Below are 19710 nucleotides of genomic sequence, written 5' to 3' on the forward strand. Positions count from 1 at the left end.
ATTGCTGATACTTGTGCTTACTTTGCTGTTCGTGTTTATTGTATTTACCCTGTTTGTTCTCCCCTACCTTCTACCCTGGTTTTGTGTTGTTGTGAGTTTCATTCTCTGTTACAATAAATATCATCTACTTTTGAAAAACGCTTTATTATTTCTTACCTACCGGGACCTGTGCTTAAAAGCATGCACTGGACGGGCTGGCTTCACAACAGCCCGCTCCAGGTATCATTTGTTTGGTCATCAGACCTTTGGTTGTGACAGGGCCACATTTGCTTTGTCAATCCAGGGTGTGTTTGTTTTGTCAATCAGGGGGCCCTGCTAGCGAGGGGGGGGGGTAGAACATGAAAGAGAAATAAACATAATGACTCATGTCGTAGAAATATTGACTCAGAATGATTTATACAACGGCTCAACTTTTGTCCTTTAATATTTTCCATAACACTCACTTTCCTCTGTTCTCGGTTGACGGGTTATAGAATGAGGGCAAATACCTGATAGATCTATCATACTTGAAATAACTACGCTGTGAAAAGAAATGTCTAGGTAAAACATTTTGGTCAAAGAGATGGGTCAATTGATCTTTTTCCAGTTCAAATTAGCTTGTTTCAAGGATTTCCTGAAAACAGCCAAAATCACCAAGAGTGACTTGCCTAATCTCAAGATACTGTCATTGCATTATTTCCGCAATGAGATGTAATTTCAAATGTTCCCTTGATGTGATGGATGTAACTCACAGGACCTTAAGGGTCAGGGGGCCACATTTGCTTTGTCAATCCAGGGTGTGTTTGCTTTGTCAATCAGGGTGTGTTTGTTTTGTCAATCAGGGTGTGTTTGTTTTATCAATCAGGGGGCCCTGCTAGCGAGTGGGGCCTGTTTCAGTGGAAACGGGTGAAACATAGCTAAGGCCCCCCTATGAACAGGACCAACGAAGATAAACACCTGATCGATAGGCATCTGATGTGGTCAAGATTCAAGAGTTTTATTCATCACATACATACCAGGGCATACAGTGAAATGCGGTTGGCCATGCCCGCTTCGATTATGCAATAAAACAATAGTAATAGTAATAATAATAAAAAGATAACTAGAATAGACATGGTAAAATAGACATGTTAATAAATCGCTTAAAGGCACTGGATCCTATGTACATTCCTATACAATGTGCATTTTCTCTTATTTTTTAAAGTGTCCTTTTCCTTCCTTTAAAGTGTCCTTTTCTTGTGTGTTTAAAGTGACCTGTGGTGCGTTTGTGTGTGTGCGAGTGCAGAATGTTGTGTTGTGTGTGTGTGTGTGCAGGGGCGTAGGTTTGATTTGAGCTTTGATAGGAAAATCAAAGAACACTTTCTTTGCACTATTTTGAGTGTAAATACTGTTTTTTTTTGTTACAAAGAGCATCAGATGATCCTGATTTTCTTGCTGATAGGTTCTTCATGCAGCTGTGTCAACCTACACATTAGCAATCGCAAAACAGATCAAAAGGATCTATTTTGCAAGACCGCGATCTTGTGAATAATAATACAAATGCAATTTTTGGAGTAGGGACAATTCGTGTTCCCATGGCTTTGAGTCTGCACATTTGATCAGTTAAAGGAACATGCCAACATTTTGGGAAATTAGCTTACCGTCTTCTCCAGTGAGAGACAAGAAGATAGATACCAGTTGGGTACAGTACAGTACAGCTCAATACACACAATTGTTAAGGGGATGCAGACCAGAGAAAGACTTTCGTCTTGTTTACATAAGGGTCCCCCATTTTCAATTAATGACATTTATGACATACACAACATACAGATATACAGATGTAATAATCTATCTAATCTAATCATCTAATCTAATCATGACATTTATGACATACATGACAAACAGATATACAGTAGTTACATTTGTGACATACAAGATATGCAAATATACAGATATACAGTACTGTTAAACAGATCCTAACAGTAAATATATACATACGAGGGGGAGGGAACTGTACTTTTGGAGGGGGTGGGTAGGTGGGAGGGGGGTTCAGACATTTACGGGGGCCAGTTTCGAATTGCAGCCTCCCGTAGGTGCTCTTTGAGGGCGGTTTTGAAGGTGGGTGTGATTCACATTCCTTTACAGCTTTGGGTAGGGCGTTCCACATTGTTGTGGCATAATTGCGAAACGTGTTTAGTCCCTTGTTTGAGCCGAATCTGGGTTGGACATGATTTGTGGAACTCCCTCTGGTGTTGTGGTTGTGGTATTCACTGACCTTTGGGAAGTATTTTGACATGTAAATGGGTACCTTAGTGGTGTAGTGTATCTTGTAGACCAGGCCCATTGCAAGTTGCTGTACTCTGTTGTCTACTCTAAGCCATCCTAGGTTGTCAAAATGGGCAGGGGTGAGGTGGGTTCTAGGAGTAAGGTCAAGCAGTAATCTGACCGATTTATTTTGTGATGTTTGTAATCTTGTTTTTAGTGCCTTTGAGGTGCTTTGGTACCATGCGGTGCAAGCATAGTCGTAGTACCCTTGAATGAGAGCTCCTGTTAGAGTCTTCAGGGTATTTTTGTTTACCAGAGAGGAGATCCGGTACAAGAATCTTGTTCGTTGGTTGACTTTTTTTGATTACATTGGATGCCATCTTATCACAGGAGAGATTTGCCTCTAGGATGGAACCCAGGTATGTAATTTCATCTTTCCTTGTGACAATATTGTCACCCACTGTAACAGAGAAGCCATTGGTCTTGCTGAGTTTGTTATTTAATCCGAAGAGAATGGACTCTGTTTTACCAAGGTGTAATGATAGTTTGTTGTCAGCGAGCCAGGTGCAGATTCTGCCGAGTTCTGAGCTGAGGGTTTGTTCAACCTGTAACTTGTTCTTGTCAGAGACCAGCAGGGCTGAGTCGTTCGCGAACAGGAACAAGTTGCAGTCACAAGCTGATGACATGTAATTTGCATAAATTAGGAACAGTAACGGTCTTAGTATGCTTCCTTGTAGAACCCCACAGTTCACTGGGAGGGGGGGGGGGGGATAGGGTACCGTTTACCTCTACCATCTGTTCTCTCCCCTCCAGGTAGGATTGCATCCAGCTCACTGATAGACTATCCAAACCAATTGCTTTTAGCTTGTCAATCAGAATGGAGTGATTGACAGTGTCGAAAGCCTTTTGGAGGTCCAGCATGACCATGCCGCAGTATTTGCCCGCGTCCACCTCTTGTTTTATGTGGTCGTTCAAATAGAGAAGGCATGTGTCAGTGGAGTGATAAGAGTGTTTTCTGTCTTTATGTTTATGTTTGTAAACCTGGTTTTTAGTTTTTTTCTGCAGCCTAGTTGGTTGTTGAGTAATTTCCAAAGTTCACAGGGTTTGTTTTTGTTTTCCTCAGTTTTGTCATTGATGAATTGATGAATGCGGCAGGAGCCCCGGTGGCGTGTAGCTTTATGCCAAGCAAGCAGTGCAAAAACTTACCGTAGTGGCATGCAGTAATGCGCCTTTCATTTTCCGCCGCCCAGCGCCCAGGTCGCGCGGAAATAGGCTGTCTATTGCCATTCTCTTTGACAAACTCTAACCTTAACCAGCTCCTTAACAACGCCTAAACTTAACCGTTCTAACCTTAACCAACTCCGAAACCATGCCTAACCTTAACCATAGAAATTATATTGCCATTCTCTTTGACAAACTCTAACCTTAACCAGCTCCTTAACAGCGCCTAAACTTAACCGTTCTAACCTTAACCAACTCCGAAACAATGCCTAACCTTAATCGGCGAAAGAATACACGTTAAAAAAAATCACGTTAAAAAATATTTTCGATGGGATTCGAACTCGCCAGCAAACAAGCCATAGGATCCACAGCCATGTGTCCTTGCCAATTGAGCTATTGCTAGATACTGAATTTAGGGGCGGTGACTTATATATATTGAGCTCCGCTCGTGTCGCATGCGCGGGCACCTCGCGCGAGCACGCCGGCGCACGCACGCACCTGAGCGAGCACGCCGCCGCCGGTGCACGCACGGTAGCATTTGTCTGAAAAGAAGGGCGCTTTACCGCACTAGCGTGCGGTGACGAATGCGGAAGCATTTTTGCACTGCTTGCTTGGCATTAACGTACAGGCCGCCAGGCAGGGCGAGGAACGGAGAGAGAGGTGAAAGTAGGGAATCCATGATCCCACCCTCGTTGCCAATTATATATCCAAAAAACGTACCGGACTGCGACGTAATGTTCAGGCGTTTTATTACATGCTACCCCAGTGCACAACAACACACAATATAACAATATAATTTAATCTAAATGCAATTGCATGTGAAATTTCCTCAAGCATGTTAGCTGCAGTTTCCCTTCCAAAAATCCTTGTAAAGGTCTTATTTACAAAAATAATCCCTCTATACTATATTGTAGCTATAATATTGATTTAACTTTATTATATTTTTGTTCCTCAAGAAGATGCATCATCTAATATCGACTGTGAGTTGAGAACCTTTATTTTGAAGAATCCTGACCGGAAGTCCGGTACACCTGCGTGAACGACGCGCTCGCTTGACACTCGTGTTGCCATAGAGACGCTGTAACCACAGAGTCAAACTTTGCTGTTCAACTCATAACGTTAACTTAACAGTTAGATAACGTTATACTAACGTAACTAAGTTAACACTTGTGAAGACCGACTTCGTATACAACCGACTTCGTTTGAATAACTGGTAAGGTAAAGGTTGACGCAATGAAGCAAGAAACGAGTGATAGCGGTGGTTGTTGCTAAGGCTAACGTTAAACAGCGTTAACTGTCATGTTAGCATCAATAAGTAAACATAAAAAAGGAGTGAAATCTTGACCGTTAACCGTCAGCTAGGTTAACCGTTATATTTATAATGCCATTGATTTAAAGATAACATTTGATGCAAAACCTTACTTAGTTATTAAGAAATGGACTTTGAAAATAGAATTCCTTTAGCTGAATATCTAAATGGTCTGTGAAATGAGATAAATAGCCCAACGTTAGTAGGCTGACCTTCGAATTTTATTTGGAATTTGAAGCTTCAGGCCGAGATTCGAAATAATATTTGTTTTATTTAAAAAAAAATATTATGTTGTGGGACTTGTACAGCACTTTGTTCAACTTTGTCAGTGCTGTAAAGTTGAAACCTTTTTAAATCTTAGACAAACTAAACACTTTGCTTTCATGAAATATTGTAAGCCATCATTTGAGGCTTTATAAAAGCAGCACAATGAACACAAATCTGTCAGTGCCGAGTCTGCACCTCATCTTAAATATATATATATATTTTTAATAATCGAATTTTATTTGCATATTCGAATTCCATGCCCATCGAACGAAGCTTCGAAGTATTTAAGACAGCCCTCATAGTATGAGTAGTTCAAGGGTTGGTGGCTGAGTTCCTGTCACTCAGTCTTTAATTCACCTCACTAAATTATCTTTGTCTACATGTGTCAAGTAGGCCTATTATGTCTATCTGTATGTCATGTATGTCATGTTATGATGAATTGAAAATGGGGACCCTGATGTAAACAACACGAAAGTCTTTCTCTGGTCTGCATCCCCTTAACAATTGTGTGTATTGAGCCATACTGTATTGTACCCATTCTGCAATCTGTTAATACAATTTTCAATCAATCAATCAATCAATCAATCAATCAATCAATGGCCTATTATGTCGGCGTGTGTGTGTGTGTGCTCTGTGCTCAGCAGGGCTTTTTTATTTTAATTTTTTTTATTTTATTAAAGTCTGCGTTTTCTTATATTTTGATATTTAATTACAGACTACTTGAAGACACATATAATGTCAACGTCAAGCAAACGGGTCCACGGGTCCCTGAATCCCAAACTCGTCAGGAGGGAAGACAGAGCGAAAAGGGTGAGACATACAGGAGTTTTTACATACCCAGGGGGCCAGGGCTTTCCCAGGATTTAGAAACAAGATGGGGCTGATTTTCAGGGCTTTGCCCCCCCCCCCCCCCCCCCCCCCCCCGCACTAGGCAAAAATAATTGCATTAAAGAAAGCCATTTGCTGTGATTTTCTGCAATGTAAAAACACAATTTTATGTAGAGAGATTTAAAATGATTATATAAAATAATATAAGAAAAGAAAATAATAAAAGTATTGCTTCCCCCCCCCCCAAAAAAAAAATTTGATTAATCAATGTATCGTGTATCCATGTGGAATGTTATTCATGTTATTTCTACAGTAGCACATTTAGGTACAGTGTATGAGGTTGCACAATTGTTTAACATTGAACACGACACACACACACACACACACACACACACACACACACACACACACACACACACACACACACACACACACACACACACACACACACACACACACACACACACATATACAGATAGCAGCGTCTTCTCCAAATTGTGCGGCTGCCAATAATAGCTGACACTGAGCAATATCTTGCTAATTGTTTGGCTCTTCTCTTCGGAAGACCGGCCATCTGAAGGCCTCTAACACCCAACTTATGAACATGACCCAGGCTTCCAAATATGAAGACTAAACGTGTACAGTTGTAGCCGAGTTGTGATATGGTATGCTCTAACAGTTGATACTTTAACATTTTGGTTGTAAAGGCTTCCTCTAGACCAGTGGTTCCCAAACTGTGGTGCGTGCACGGTGCACCCCTTGTGGTGCGCGAGAGCCCTCTTGGGGGTGCGTGACATGAAAAGGCTAATGGCGGTGCTATGGTGTTATTTTACTAATAAATATAACTAATATACAGTATTTTAAATGGGGATTTTCACTGTGTAAATCATGAAATTTACTAAACTTTTAAATTAAAAACGTACGTTTTAATAATAATAATAAAAAAAAAATGTATCCAAAATGCACTTTGCTTCCTGCCAAAATGCCATAGGCGTGCGACTGGGACCGGTGCGCTATTATTGTGGCAGCGTATTATGATCATGTGTTTCCCTACACTTCATGCGGTCTTGGAGGGAAACAAAGTTGTCATGGGTGAACCTGTAAAAAGCCTAATAACAGAACACCTCAACCAACTCGCTGAGCAGCTACGGACATATTTCCCACCTATGGATGCATCTCAGACGTGGATTCAACATCATTTTCTTGTTTTTTGGCCAATCTGGTTCTGAGTCTATGCACGTAATTCTCATTTTGTTCTTTCGTGTGGTGAAGTATTTTATTTTGTTTGTCATACTTTGGTATGTGTTCTTATTGGATTAAACCTGATGCCTTTAGTGCGCCTATGAATAGACTGTGTTGTCTTTTTTATGTTGGCCATTGGGGGGTGCGTCAGCTAGGTCGGGAGGTGACGGGGGGTGCTGCATGGCCAAAAAAGTTTGGGAACCGCTGCTCTAGACTGTAGTCAAACGTGCAGCCAACTTCTAGGATGAGAACCTCCTCTGTTATTCTCATTAACAACAACAACATCGGGGGGTGTTTGCTGAAATATCAGAGAACAGTGAATTGTCCCTACACAGATTAAACATAATGGCTTCACACTGGTGTGCTTATACAGCTTATATGTTGCAGGTGACCCGAGTGTGGAACTAACACTGTCTGCAATCAGATCCACGATCCTATCATGCCTACAAATGTAGAGCCCTTTGTATGCATGACAGCGTTGAGTATGTGAGACATGGTTTCTGTTGTCTGTTCGTGACCATGGTGTATGCAGTGTGGGCTATGACTGCCAGGGAACCAGATGGAAAGGTTGAGCTTCAATGGTAAAACCTGTAGCCATAGCTTTTAAAGTGAAAATGATGATGCTCTCATCAATAGCTAAATTTTTTAAAACTGCGTGCGAGACAGAGTGGTCAGCGGCAGGGAGACAGGCAAGCTTCCCTTGCAGTTTAAGCTCAGTCCAGTGTTGACGTTGGCATTGTTGTTGTGCCGACATGAGATGGCCACAGGCATTGGTAAGTGGCAGTTCATGCCACACACACACTATACTGTACATACACACAGTGGAATAGAGCAACAGAGGACAGAGCAATCACATAATCCAATGCTGTGTCTGTTTCTAAGCTGGCCCCAAGCTTTAACTGAAAACAAACAAAATATACTGTATATATAATATATATATATTTTACATATGGTGGCACTGGCGCGTTGTCATGGTGGTGCTTCTCCCCTATACCATTGTTTAGGGAAAGCCCTTGATACCTGTATGCTGTGATATATCGTATAGCTTACGCTCTGCGCTCTAGTGGAACTATCCCTTTATCCAATCTAGCACTGAATAATTTTTCTCCACATGTACACACCCATCCGCCTGGCCACACCCACATCCGCTCCTCTACATAAGCGGGGTCGTGGTCATACTAACAGCTCCTTCCCTATTTTCACCACCGACAAGTGTCTGTATACACCACTTGAGTTTAGTGCCGAAATAGTTATTGGAAAGGAGTTACGTTTGGAGGAAAGGAGCTGCGTTGACATTATATCTTTGTTTTCTCTCTCACTATTTTTCGAGGAAATACAGCGATAATGCCTTCGCCACTGGAGTGTCTAGAAGATGATGATCATTCTGACCTCCACCGGCGTTTTGTATTAGGGGCTCGCGTCGCTGAGCAATCCCCGTCGGCATTGCCTCCGGCTCTGCAGCTGGACACTTTGCTTGGGAGGCGATCGGCCGGGTGGGGGCTGAAGGCCTCTCTGGGCGGGTGATGTTTTTTTGCGACGCAGGCGCCAGGTGTTTTGGTTGTGGGGTGAACAACTACACAGCTTACGAAGGCCAGCTCCAGGCTGGGATCCTTTTCGCTGCCAATTAGCGGCGTGGAGGGGGTTCTAGCTTGATGCCCCACGCTAACATTAGCTCCTCCTCAAGTAAGAGCTTTGTTTTCCTGGGACCGTGATTCCGAATCTGCGGTTCAATTCCCCGGATCTCTGGACAAACGGATACCCACTGTCGCCGTGCTGGCCCCGATTTTCAAGATGAAAAGCACCCGGTGCGAGGGAGGTGAGCTTGGTGTTCGTTATGAGAATATCTCCATGCTCAGGTTGGCTATAGTCCGCGAGGGACTTGTTGCCGACACCGCTGTGTCTGGTGAACACCGTTCTGAAGAGGGATGTGTGTTGCCTTTTTTCCCTTTTTTTCTTCGGATGAGAAGAGGAAAAGACAGCGGCTGTCTGAAGTGTTGGCCTGGGGAGCATGTCTATGTTCCCCGGGTCCTATGTTCCCCGGGTTCTATGTTCCCCGCTTTGATTGATTGATTGAAAATTTTAGACCACCAGCCCTGATTCCAAACTCTAACCTTAACCAGTTCGAAAGAGGGCCTAAGCTTAACCGTTCGAAACAAGGCGGACATTAATAATTAATAAAATAATAAAAATTTATAAAATGTTCAATCTATTAATCAATCAAAGCGGGGGAACATAGGACCCGGGGAACATAGGGATGATCCCTTGGCCTGTATTGCTTTTCTCACGTTGTACAGTTTTCAGTGGTAGCGATAGCTGGGTTGAGCTAACTGTTAGCTACGACGTTAGCTGCCGGCTGCGCTCTGCTGTGATCGTTAGCTTCATGCTATCAGTTAGCCTAGAGTTAGCTGTTTAGCTTGTGCTACAACCATTGGCGTAGCCGTGAGAATAGCAGGCCCTGGCACTCTGACTACGACATCATCTTTGGCAGAAGATGTAGTCGGGCCTGCACCATGACCGGCTGCAGGAGGGCGGCGTCACGCCGGAGCTAGGCTCCGGCCATAGCTTCTTTTTGGCCTAGCCAGCGAGAGGCCTTCGTCAACGTGGAGACCAACCTGTGTTGCGGCCTTTCGCCCTGCTTTCCTTGGTGCAGGTAAGATGTCCAATGGACATTACCCCACTCTTCCTTCCTTCCCCTCCCGAATGTTTTTGTTAATAACGATGTCTTTGTCTACAAAACATAAGTTACTTCACTACATTTGGAGATACGACGTGTGCTGTGTGTGAATTGTCTTGGCCGCTTTGTATAGCTTGGGTTAGCGTTGGCCAAGGCTTGTGCCTTTCTCTCTACCTAGGAACAGCGTTGTTTTTTACGTGAGTAAAAATGAAGGTTTTTTGTTGTATGATGAGACGTTGTGTGTCTTCATGTAACGTTTAGACAACGTGGCTGAGCCCACAACTGGCTGGGTTACCCTACAATGCTGTGCATAGTGGCATGTGATCGAGGGCTGAGTCCCTCTCTTAGCTTGTTATTCTTACTTGTGGGTAATGATGAAAATAACAAGTGGCAAGTTTTTTTCACACATAAGCAGAGCTGTGGGAAACCTGTTCAAACTGTTTGGCTGTGCTGGCATGCATGATGTAAAGCTTACTCTACCCATTTGGCGTCATATCAGGGGTGAGGGGTGGGTGAAATTATTCCCCGGTTTGCCCCTGCCCCCCCCCCCCCCCCCCTCAAATATGATTTTGTTTACAAAATGTGTGTTGATTCACTATATTTTTGGGGATACGGTGTAAATCCCTCATCTTCTGCTGGGGTTGTGCTCTTGCTTAGAGAGAGGTATTTTTCTCTGAAAATTGTTTGGTCGCTGTCATGTAGACTTAGCAAGGCCTGTGACCAGCACTTAATCGAGGACTTATGTCTTCTCTCATCATAAAAAACGGCGTTCCTCTTACAGTAGTGAGAGTGTACTTTTTGCCCTTTTTTGTTGTGATGGAGGGTTGTGTGTATCGTATTCACGTTTAGGATCCACAACTGGGTTAGGTGTTGGCCTACAGAAGTTACATTGTGTAGCTCTTGTACCAGGGCCCTTGGCCCCTCTCTTGGTCTGTGGTTTTTCTTCCTTTAGGGTAAAGGTGTAAAAATTCAGGTGGCAGGTTCGCACATGAGCCTGAAGCCATGTATAAAACCAGTTTTTGCACAGGCGAGGTTATCGTCTGTGGCTGGCGTGCAGAATGTGAAGCTGTTACCCTAACAGGTATAAATGCGCTTCATGTAGCACGCTATGACTGGTGTCATGGCTCTGCTTTGTCGTTGCATCATATCAGGGGTGAGGGGTCATGAGGGGTGGGCTGATAAAATCCCCCCCCCCCTTTACTGATTGGCCGGGAGGTGGGACCTCCTGCCTGTCAGTTTTTCCCTGTCGGCTGAGGGGCAGCGCGTCACAGGGAGGGGGAAGGGGGGGGGGGGGGGTTCCCTGGTTCCACTCCCTGTGGGTCACAGGTTTTTCCCCCCGGCCATGGGATACGTCACTGGGTGCGTTTCCTATTGGCCAGGAGACGTCCGTGAGGTTACAGGCTCTATGCTGCAGACCGCTGTCTTTGTCAAAGTTGGATGATGCGTTGCATTAGAAAACTATTCGTTTTCTGCTCTGCTCTCTATTACAGTGTGTATTGGGCTGTTGGTCACTTGGCCCAATTATTATTGCATGTATCTTTTTCAATTGTACTCACATGGAGGTCTCTCTGGGGGAACTTCTGTCTTCCCCTCTTATGTGAGGAGCGGAATTGACAGGGTTGCCCTCAGTCGCGTCGTATAAGGCCTGTGTCTGTGTCTTATTGACCGGCTTCCTGCTGCTCGTCCCAGACAGCATGGAGGGGACGTCGTCTGGTATTTTCTTGTTAGAATTCACCATTCATGTGTTTCGGGTTCTTGATGTGCATATAGTGCTGGCCCTGGGTGCTTCCTATGTGGAACCACTGTTTTGGGCTGGGGCGCCTTGGTTGCCCAATTCATGGAAACGGGATTTTTTATGCGGGCGGCTGGGAAGGAGATTTTTATCTCTACCGAGCGCCAGGGCAAGACTCGATGACTCGCGTGCATCTCCGGGGGGAGATGACGGAGTAGATCATTACATTGGCGGAGGGGTCTCACGCCCATGAGGTGGGCCGCCAGGAGCAGCGCATTCACGTTCTGTCCATCTTGGTGGCGCCCTCTGTGATGTTTTAGATCGACACGCGTACCTACCCCCCTCTTAGGACTGGGGATGGCGGCGTGACTAGGACGCGGGACTGGTTCTGGTCACGCCGGACCAAGTCAGTTAACCCGTTATCCGCCGGGGCACAGATCTGCTGTTCTAGTACCCCGAAGGACTTTGTGCTTTTCCGGGGGGAAAATGCCGGGTTGGTCCGGGCTTCGCGGGGATTGATGTTGTGGATATGTGTGTCATGTGTATGCCACTACGGCTTGCCCATAACAGTGACGTGCTTGGTCCATACTGTGTTGTACCTTGCGCTGTGTTAGGGGGCCTGGTCCTTCTCCATTGTGTCACTCCTCCCTCCCCCTGCTGGGCAGGTATGGGAGGGGGCTGTCGAGGTGGTTGCTGTCAACCCCTCTAGGCATCCCTGTGTAGGTCCCGGTCCGCCAGGCCCAGGTCCGGACTCATTCCCGTCGACCTGTTGGTCTGGGTTAACCCTTTGAAAACTGAAACACTTTGTTTCTATGTTTTTCTTGGTGGGTTAAGGGAACAACCGCCTCCTGTTAAACTAAACATAGGGAGGTGGTTGGTTCTCCGGTGTGTTGGTAGCAGAGTTGACTCTCGGGTTTAGGCCGGGCTTGACCCCGTCTGCCTGCGAGTGTGCCCCCGCACTTTTCATGACGTCTGCCAATCGTGTCAGCCTTCTCTACCTCGGCCTCTCTAGGGGGTCGGGTTTTGTGGAGGCTGCGACATGGTGCACAGCATACCGAACGCCCCTTCCGCCGGGGTGCTGTTCACAGTAGACCCCTTAGGCGCCTGTCTAGTCCGCAGTGCTCCGGGCACAGGTCGGGTTACGCTCTTGACCTGTTGCCAGGATTGAGGGATCAACCTCTTTGGGGGTTGTCTCCCCGGTGCGCCGACTGGCCCCACAGTGTTGTGGGGGTGTAGCCTCTGTGGAGTGCTTCAGGGCGGCGTGCTGTAGGGGGGAAGGGCCTGCTCTTGGATTGGGCCCTGTCCGATATGCTGGCGATGTGGGGGGTGGTGTCACTAGTGACTGTCTGGTGGGGTATCGATGCTACGTCATCGTTGGCCTCACCAGGCCCCCTTTCCGGGGGGTCCTGACCCTCAGGCTGTTCCTGGGGCTGGGTCCTCCTCCGCTGCTATGGCCTTGCCACAGGGTTGGGTGTCTATAGCAGAGTAGACAAAACCTACTAGCCGCAAAACTAAATTGACCAGCATTCTTGTCAGTGGCTTGTGTTAACGTTGCTCTACTAGAGATATGGCAGAGGATTGTGAAGGGGATACTGTACCACTTGGTCCTCTCCACTGGAGAGATTATTAGAACACATGAGCTTAGCGACTTAGCGGCACGTAATGTGTGTATACTATAGGGCTGAGCCCAAACGTTCGAACCTTCGTTCGTTACGTTGGCATTCGAATTCTAAATCAACATTCGAACTTAAAAAAAAAAAAAAAAAAAAAAAAATTATTTATTTATTTTAAAATATTTTTTTCTATTCATTCTGTTTAAACCAATGGGGGTTTTCTTCACAGTTGCAGATAAAGATTAGGCTACACTAATATTATAGTATTAAAATAAACTGATGAGTTATATTCATTAGAAAGTTGATTTAGTTGGGCTGGGGCTTCTCCCTGGGCTGGGTCTGGGGCTGGAAAGTTGATTTAATAAAATAAAAAATACTAATTTAATCAGATTAATCACTTTATTCAAATTGAGGATTTAGTTTGAGGATAAAAATATATATATTATTAAAAAATATATTTTTACATTAAAAAGAAAACTTAAACGAAGGTTCGAACGTCCGTTCGAAAAACCCTGACGAAGTTTGAATCACAAAAACAGGCTTCGGGGACAGCCTTACCAAACATATTATTTATATTATTCAAATGGTCTCAAACATGTTCCGTTGTGATGTCACAGTATGATGTCATAATAGAACATTGTAGAACATTTGTGATGTCACAGTAGGATGTCATAATCAAACATTCTAGAACATTTGTGATGGCACAGTATGATGTCATGTTGTGATGTCACAGTATGATGTCACAGTATGATGTCATAAATAATAGACCATTCTAGAACATTTGTGTATCTATTCAACAATTCTCTCAGAAGATATCGCTGTGCATTTTGAAACAGGACTGAAGATATCATCTGTTAAACAACATAGATTGAAACCTTCATTTCTCAAACAAGATGCCTTGTATACCGTTTAGCCGTGGAAAGGTGAGTGTCCACTAGGGCTGAGCCCAAACGTTCGAACCTTCGTTCGTTACGTTGGCATTCAAATTCTAAATCAACATTCAAATTTTTTATAAAGAATCTTTTTTTATTTATTTTTTTATTCATTCTGTATAAACCAATGGGGTTTTTCTTCACAGTTGTAGATAAAGATTAGGCTACACCAATATAGTATTAAAAGAAACTGATGAGTTATATTCATTAGAAAGTTGATTAAATTGATTTAGTTGGGCTAGGGCTTCTCCCTGGTCTGGGGTTGGAAAGTTGATTTAATAAAATAAAAAAGACAAATGTAATCAGATTAATCACTTTATTCAAATTGCGCATTTAAAGTTTGAGGATAAAAAAAAATAAAATATATATTTTTTATTAAAAACGAAGGTTCGAACGAAAAACCCTGACGAAGTTCGAATCCCAAAAACAGGCTTCGGGGACAGCCTTGGTATACTACAATATGTATACTCTCTCTGGCTGTGTCTGAAGCTTCTCAGTACCTACTACTACCCACACTATGCTTTTAGAACGTACAGTACTGTTCAGTAGGCTCAATCTGTAAAAAGAAAAAAAAATCCACTCCTACTGTGCAGTAGAGATGTTACGCTTTTGTCCGACCCTTTGTCATGGAAAAAAATTGCATATTATTCATCATTGTATTGTATAGCGTATTACTAGTGTCAACTGCAGCAACATGCAGCATCTGACTTTGTCGGGCGTTACATCTGTTTGCGATGGACAGACAAACGTAAACCACTGACCTACCTACACTTGAAAGGCTCATTGTCCGCATGGGGGTTTAAATGGGTCGAGTGATTGTTTTGGTTGTAGCTAATTCCAGTGAAGTCACGCCTTTCATTGCCATTTTTGGGAGTAAAGTATAAATCCATTTCATGAAAGTAACCAGGCCACGCATACTCAATAAAACTCGGAAGACGGTAGATATCCGGTGATTTTAAGATACCCCCAAAATATATTTCACCTTGCTGCGCACTCTGCCTCCCGCCCAATCTGTGATGGTCAGAGTGCCTCTTTGGAGGTTCTATCACAGTCTGTCTAGAGAATAAAAGAGATACTCTCTGACATCACAGATTGGGGTGGGGCAAAGTGTGCAGCAAAAAGACTGGGTGTAGCTCCTCTCTAATAACTACCAGTAAGGTAGGTTGAAAAAACCCTCAGCTCGGAACTAGGCAAAATCTGCATATGGCTCGCCGATAACAAACTATCATTACACATGGGCAAAACAGAGTCCATTCTCTTCGGTTCAAATAACAAACTCAGCAAGACCGACGGCTTCTCAGTTACAGTGGGTGACAATATTGTCACGGGGCGGCACGGTGGTGTAGTGGTTAACACTGTCGCCTCACAGCAAGAAGGTCCAGGGTTCGATTCCCGCTTGGGGACCAGGTTTCCATGATGCCAGGTACCCAGGTGGGGTATCTCCCAGGCCTTTCTGTGTGGAGTTTGCATGTTCTCCCCGTGCTCGCAAGGGTTTCCCCCCCGATAAGATAAACCCAATGGAAAAACATGCACAACAACAGATCGCTAACGCTGTGGCGTCCTTGACGAAGACGGACAGGAGCACTTGGATTGGTCCCCTGGCGCAGCTCACGTTGACGCCTGTCTGCTCCCGGCTGCCCTTGGGGGGGAAGGACGACGGGATGGGTTAATCGCAGAGACGAATCGCATCGGCGATTCTAAAGAGACAATGCATGCGTGTGTGTTCCGGTGTGTGTGCTAAAAAAACTAACCACTGTGTGTACCGCTAAAACATTGAGTGTCGTTGCATGCCGAATAAAGACCTCCGCAACAGGTCCTGCATTATTATTATTATTATTATTATAGGAAAGATGAAATGACCTACCTGGGTTCCATCCTAGAGGCAAATCTTTCCTGTGACAAAATGGCATCCAATGTAATAAAAAAAAGTCAACCAACGAACTCGATTCTTGTACCGGATCTCCATTCTGGTAAACAAGAATACCCTGAAGACTCTGGCAGGAGCACTCATTCAAGGGTACTACGACTATAATAATAATAATAATAATAATAATAATAATAATAATAATAATAATAATAATAATAATAATAATAATAATAATAATTCATTTATTTTGTATAGCGCTTTTCAAAGACCCAAAGTCGCTGACAATAGGCAAAAAAAGAAAACAAAGAAACGGAGAACCACAGGGAAACGGAGGACAATAAGAATACACAGGAACATAAAACCACGAGTAACGGATAACAAATACGGGAGTGAGTAGGGGAGACAGTCGGGAGGAGAGTAAGGGAAAACCAAGGGGGGTGGGGGGCAGGAGAGGAGAGAACGTGGGGCAGGGGGAAATGGTGGCGAGTTGTATGAGGGTGGTTATGGGTAAGGAAGGTTGAATGCTTGGGAGAACAGGTAGGTTTTGAGTCTGGATTTGAAGGTGGAGAGTGAGGGAGAGTCTCTGATGGTCTGAGGGAGGGAGTTCCAGAGTCGGGGTGCATCTCGTGAGAATGCCCGGTCACCAAAACCTTTGAGTTTGGATGACGGCACAGTAAGGGAAAGAGTGGAAGAGGACCGGAGGGAACGGGGGGGGGGCGGTAGGGGAGAAGGAGATCAGTCAGGTAGGGGGGGGGGGGGGCAGGCTATGGAGGGCTTTTGAAGGTGCGGAGTAGTGTTTTGAAGTTAATGCGTTCCTTGATCGTGAGCCAGTGGAGGGAGTGGAGGACAGGAGTGATGTGTTCGCGGGACCTGGTGTTAGTGAGGAGGCGGGCGGCTGAGTTTTGGACCATCTGCAGTTTATGGAGGGAGCGGGAGGTGATGCCAGTGAGGAGGGAGCTACAGTAGTCCAGGCGGGAGGAGATGAAGGCGTGTATGAGGGATTCAGCAGCAGGGGGGGAGAGGCAGTGATGGATTTTGGCAATGTTGCGGCAGTGAAAATATGAAGTTTTGACTGGAGCGGACATGGGGGTCAAATGATGCTTGCACCTCATGGTACCAAAGCACCTCAAAGGCACTAAAAACAAAATTACAAACATCTCAAAACAAACTGGTCAGACTACTGCTTGACCTGACTCCTAGAACCCACCTCACCCCTGCCCACTTTGACAACCTAGGATGGCTTATAGTAGACGACAGAGTACAGCAACTTGCAATGGGCCTGGTCTACAAGATACACTACACGACCAAGGTACCCATGTACATGTCAAAATACTTCCCAAAGGTCAGTGAATACCACCACGATCACAACACCAGAGGGAGCTCCACAAATCATGTTAAACCCAGATTCGGCTCAAACAAGGGACTAAACACCTTTAACAATTATGCCACATCAATGTGGAACGCCCTACCCAAAGCTGTAAAGGAATGTGAATCACTACCCACTTTCAAAAACACTCAACGAACACCTACGGGAGACTGCAATTCAAAACTGGCCCCTGCAAATGTCCTAACCCAACCCCCTCCAATGTACAGTAAATGACCAAGTATGGCTTTGTCAATATTCCAATGTACAGTGTACGGTGTGTGTGTCCCCCCCCCCCCAAACCACCCCCCACCTACCCAACCTCCTCCAATGTACAGTTTCTACGTCAAAATGTATATACTCTCTTTTCTGGACTCTTTTTGTATCACAAACAGTACTGTATCTGGTATGTCATAAATGTATAGATGTAGCAGTACTGTCTATCTGTATGTCGTGTGTGTCATATATGTTACGATGAATTGAAAATGGGGGACCCTGATGTAAACAAGACGAAAGTCTTTCTCTGGTCTGCATCCCCTTAACAATTGTATGTATTGAGCTGTACTGTACTGTACCCATTCTGCAATCTGTTAATAAAGTTTTCAATCAATCAATCAAAACTCTAATAACACTACCAGTAGAGTAGCTCCTCTCTAATAACACTGCCAGTAAGGTAGCTCTTCTCTAATAACACTACCAGTAAGATAGCTCCTCTCTAATAACACTACCAGTAAGATAGCTCCTCTCTAATAACACTACCAGTAAGATAGCTCCTCTCTAATAACACTACCAGTAAGATAGCTCCTCTCTAATAACACTACCAGTAAGGTAGCTCCTCTAATAACACTACCAGTAAGATAGCTCCTCTCTAATAACACTACCAGTAAGATAGCTCCTCTCTAATAACACTACCAGTAAGATAGCTCCTCTCTAATAACACTACCAGTAAGATAGCTCCTCTCTAATAACACTACCAGTAAGATAGCTCCTCTCTAATAACACTACCAGTAAGATAGCTCCTCTCTAATAACACTACCAGTAAGATAGCTCCTCTCTAATAACACTACCAGTAAGGTAGCTCCTCTAATAACACTACCAGTAAGGTAGCTCCTCTAATAACACTACCAGTAAGGTAGCTCCTCTCTAATAACACTACCAGTAAGATAGCTCCTCTCTAATAACACTACCAGTAAGATAGCTCCTCTCTAATAACACTACCAGTAGCTCCTCTCTAATAACACTACCAGTAAGATAGCTCCTCTCTAATAACACTACCAGTAGCTCCTCTCTAATAACACTACCAGTAAGGTAGCTCCTCTAATAACACTACCAGTAAGATAGCTCCTCTCTAATAACACTACCAGTAAGGTAGCTCTTCTCTAATAACACTACCAGTAAGGTAGCTCCTCTCTAATAACACTACCAGTACGATAGCTCCTCTCTAATAACACTACCAGTAAGGTAGCTCCTCTCTAATAACACTACCAGTAAGATAGCTCCTCTCTAATAACACTACCAGTAAGGTAGCTCCTCTCTAATAACACTACCAGTAAGGTAGTGCCTCTAATAACACTACCAGTAAGGTAGCTCCTCTCTAATAACAGTAAGGTAGCTCCTCTCTAATAACACTACCAGTAAGGTAGCTCCTCTCTAATAACAGTAAGGTAGCTCCTCTCTAATAACACTACCAGTAAGATAGCTCCTCTCTAATAACACTACCAGTAAGGTAGCTCCTCTCTAATAACAGTAAGGTAGCTCCTCTCTAATAACACTACCAGTAAGGTAGCTCCTCTCTAATAACACTACCAGTAAGGTAGCTCCTCTCTAATAACACTACCAGTAAGGTAGCTCCTCTCTAATAACACTACCAGTAAGGTAGCTCCTCTCTAATAACACTACCAGTAAGGTAGCTCCTCTCTAATAACACTACCAGTAAGGTAGCTCCTCTCTAATAACAGTAAGGTAGCTCCTCTCTAATAACACTACCAGTAAGGTAGCTCCTCTCTAATAACACTACCAGTAAGGTAGCTCCTCTCTAATAACACTACCAGTAAGCTTGTAATAGACTGTGCTGCCGCTGCCGGCCTGCAGGTGGCTCCGTCTGCTTATACCCAGGAGATGCTAAAGACCACAGAGCAACGCCTGGCCGACGCCCTGGCCGACACCAGCAAGACACACCTGCCTCACATCGTCCAACTGCGAGACATGAGCGAGACCTCCAACCAGAAGGTACAGGCCCACTCCACGTGGTGCCAGTTGCATGTAGTAATATAGGCCAGTGCTTCTCCCCCCCAAAAAACATGTCCCTCATTTGTTTGTGGTTGTATGTGGACATAAACACATTCAGTGTTTCCCACAGGATTTTGTGAGATTGTGGTGGGTGAACCTCAGGGCCTCTAGGGGGGTCCGGGGCCATGCCCCCCCCGTTTTTTGTTGTTG

The 19710-nt window shown here is 44.4% G+C and overlaps 1 protein-coding gene across 1 annotated transcript in view; it reads left to right on the forward strand.

Moving 5' to 3' along the window:
* The window catches only part of hydin (HYDIN axonemal central pair apparatus protein), a gene marked incomplete at both ends in the record, with an annotated part of 297572 nt that overhangs the window by 23838 nt on the left and 254024 nt on the right, over positions 1 to 19710 (forward strand). Inside the window, 1 exon segment of the mRNA XM_084331981.1 lies at positions 19363 to 19500. Within this exon segment, the coding sequence (XP_084188107.1) occupies positions 19363 to 19500 (138 nt within the window).

The sequence above is a fragment of the Notolepis coatsorum genome (assembly GCF_963971535.1).
Source record: "Notolepis coatsorum genome assembly, chromosome: 16".
Lineage (NCBI taxonomy): Eukaryota > Metazoa > Chordata > Actinopteri > Aulopiformes > Paralepididae > Notolepis > Notolepis coatsorum.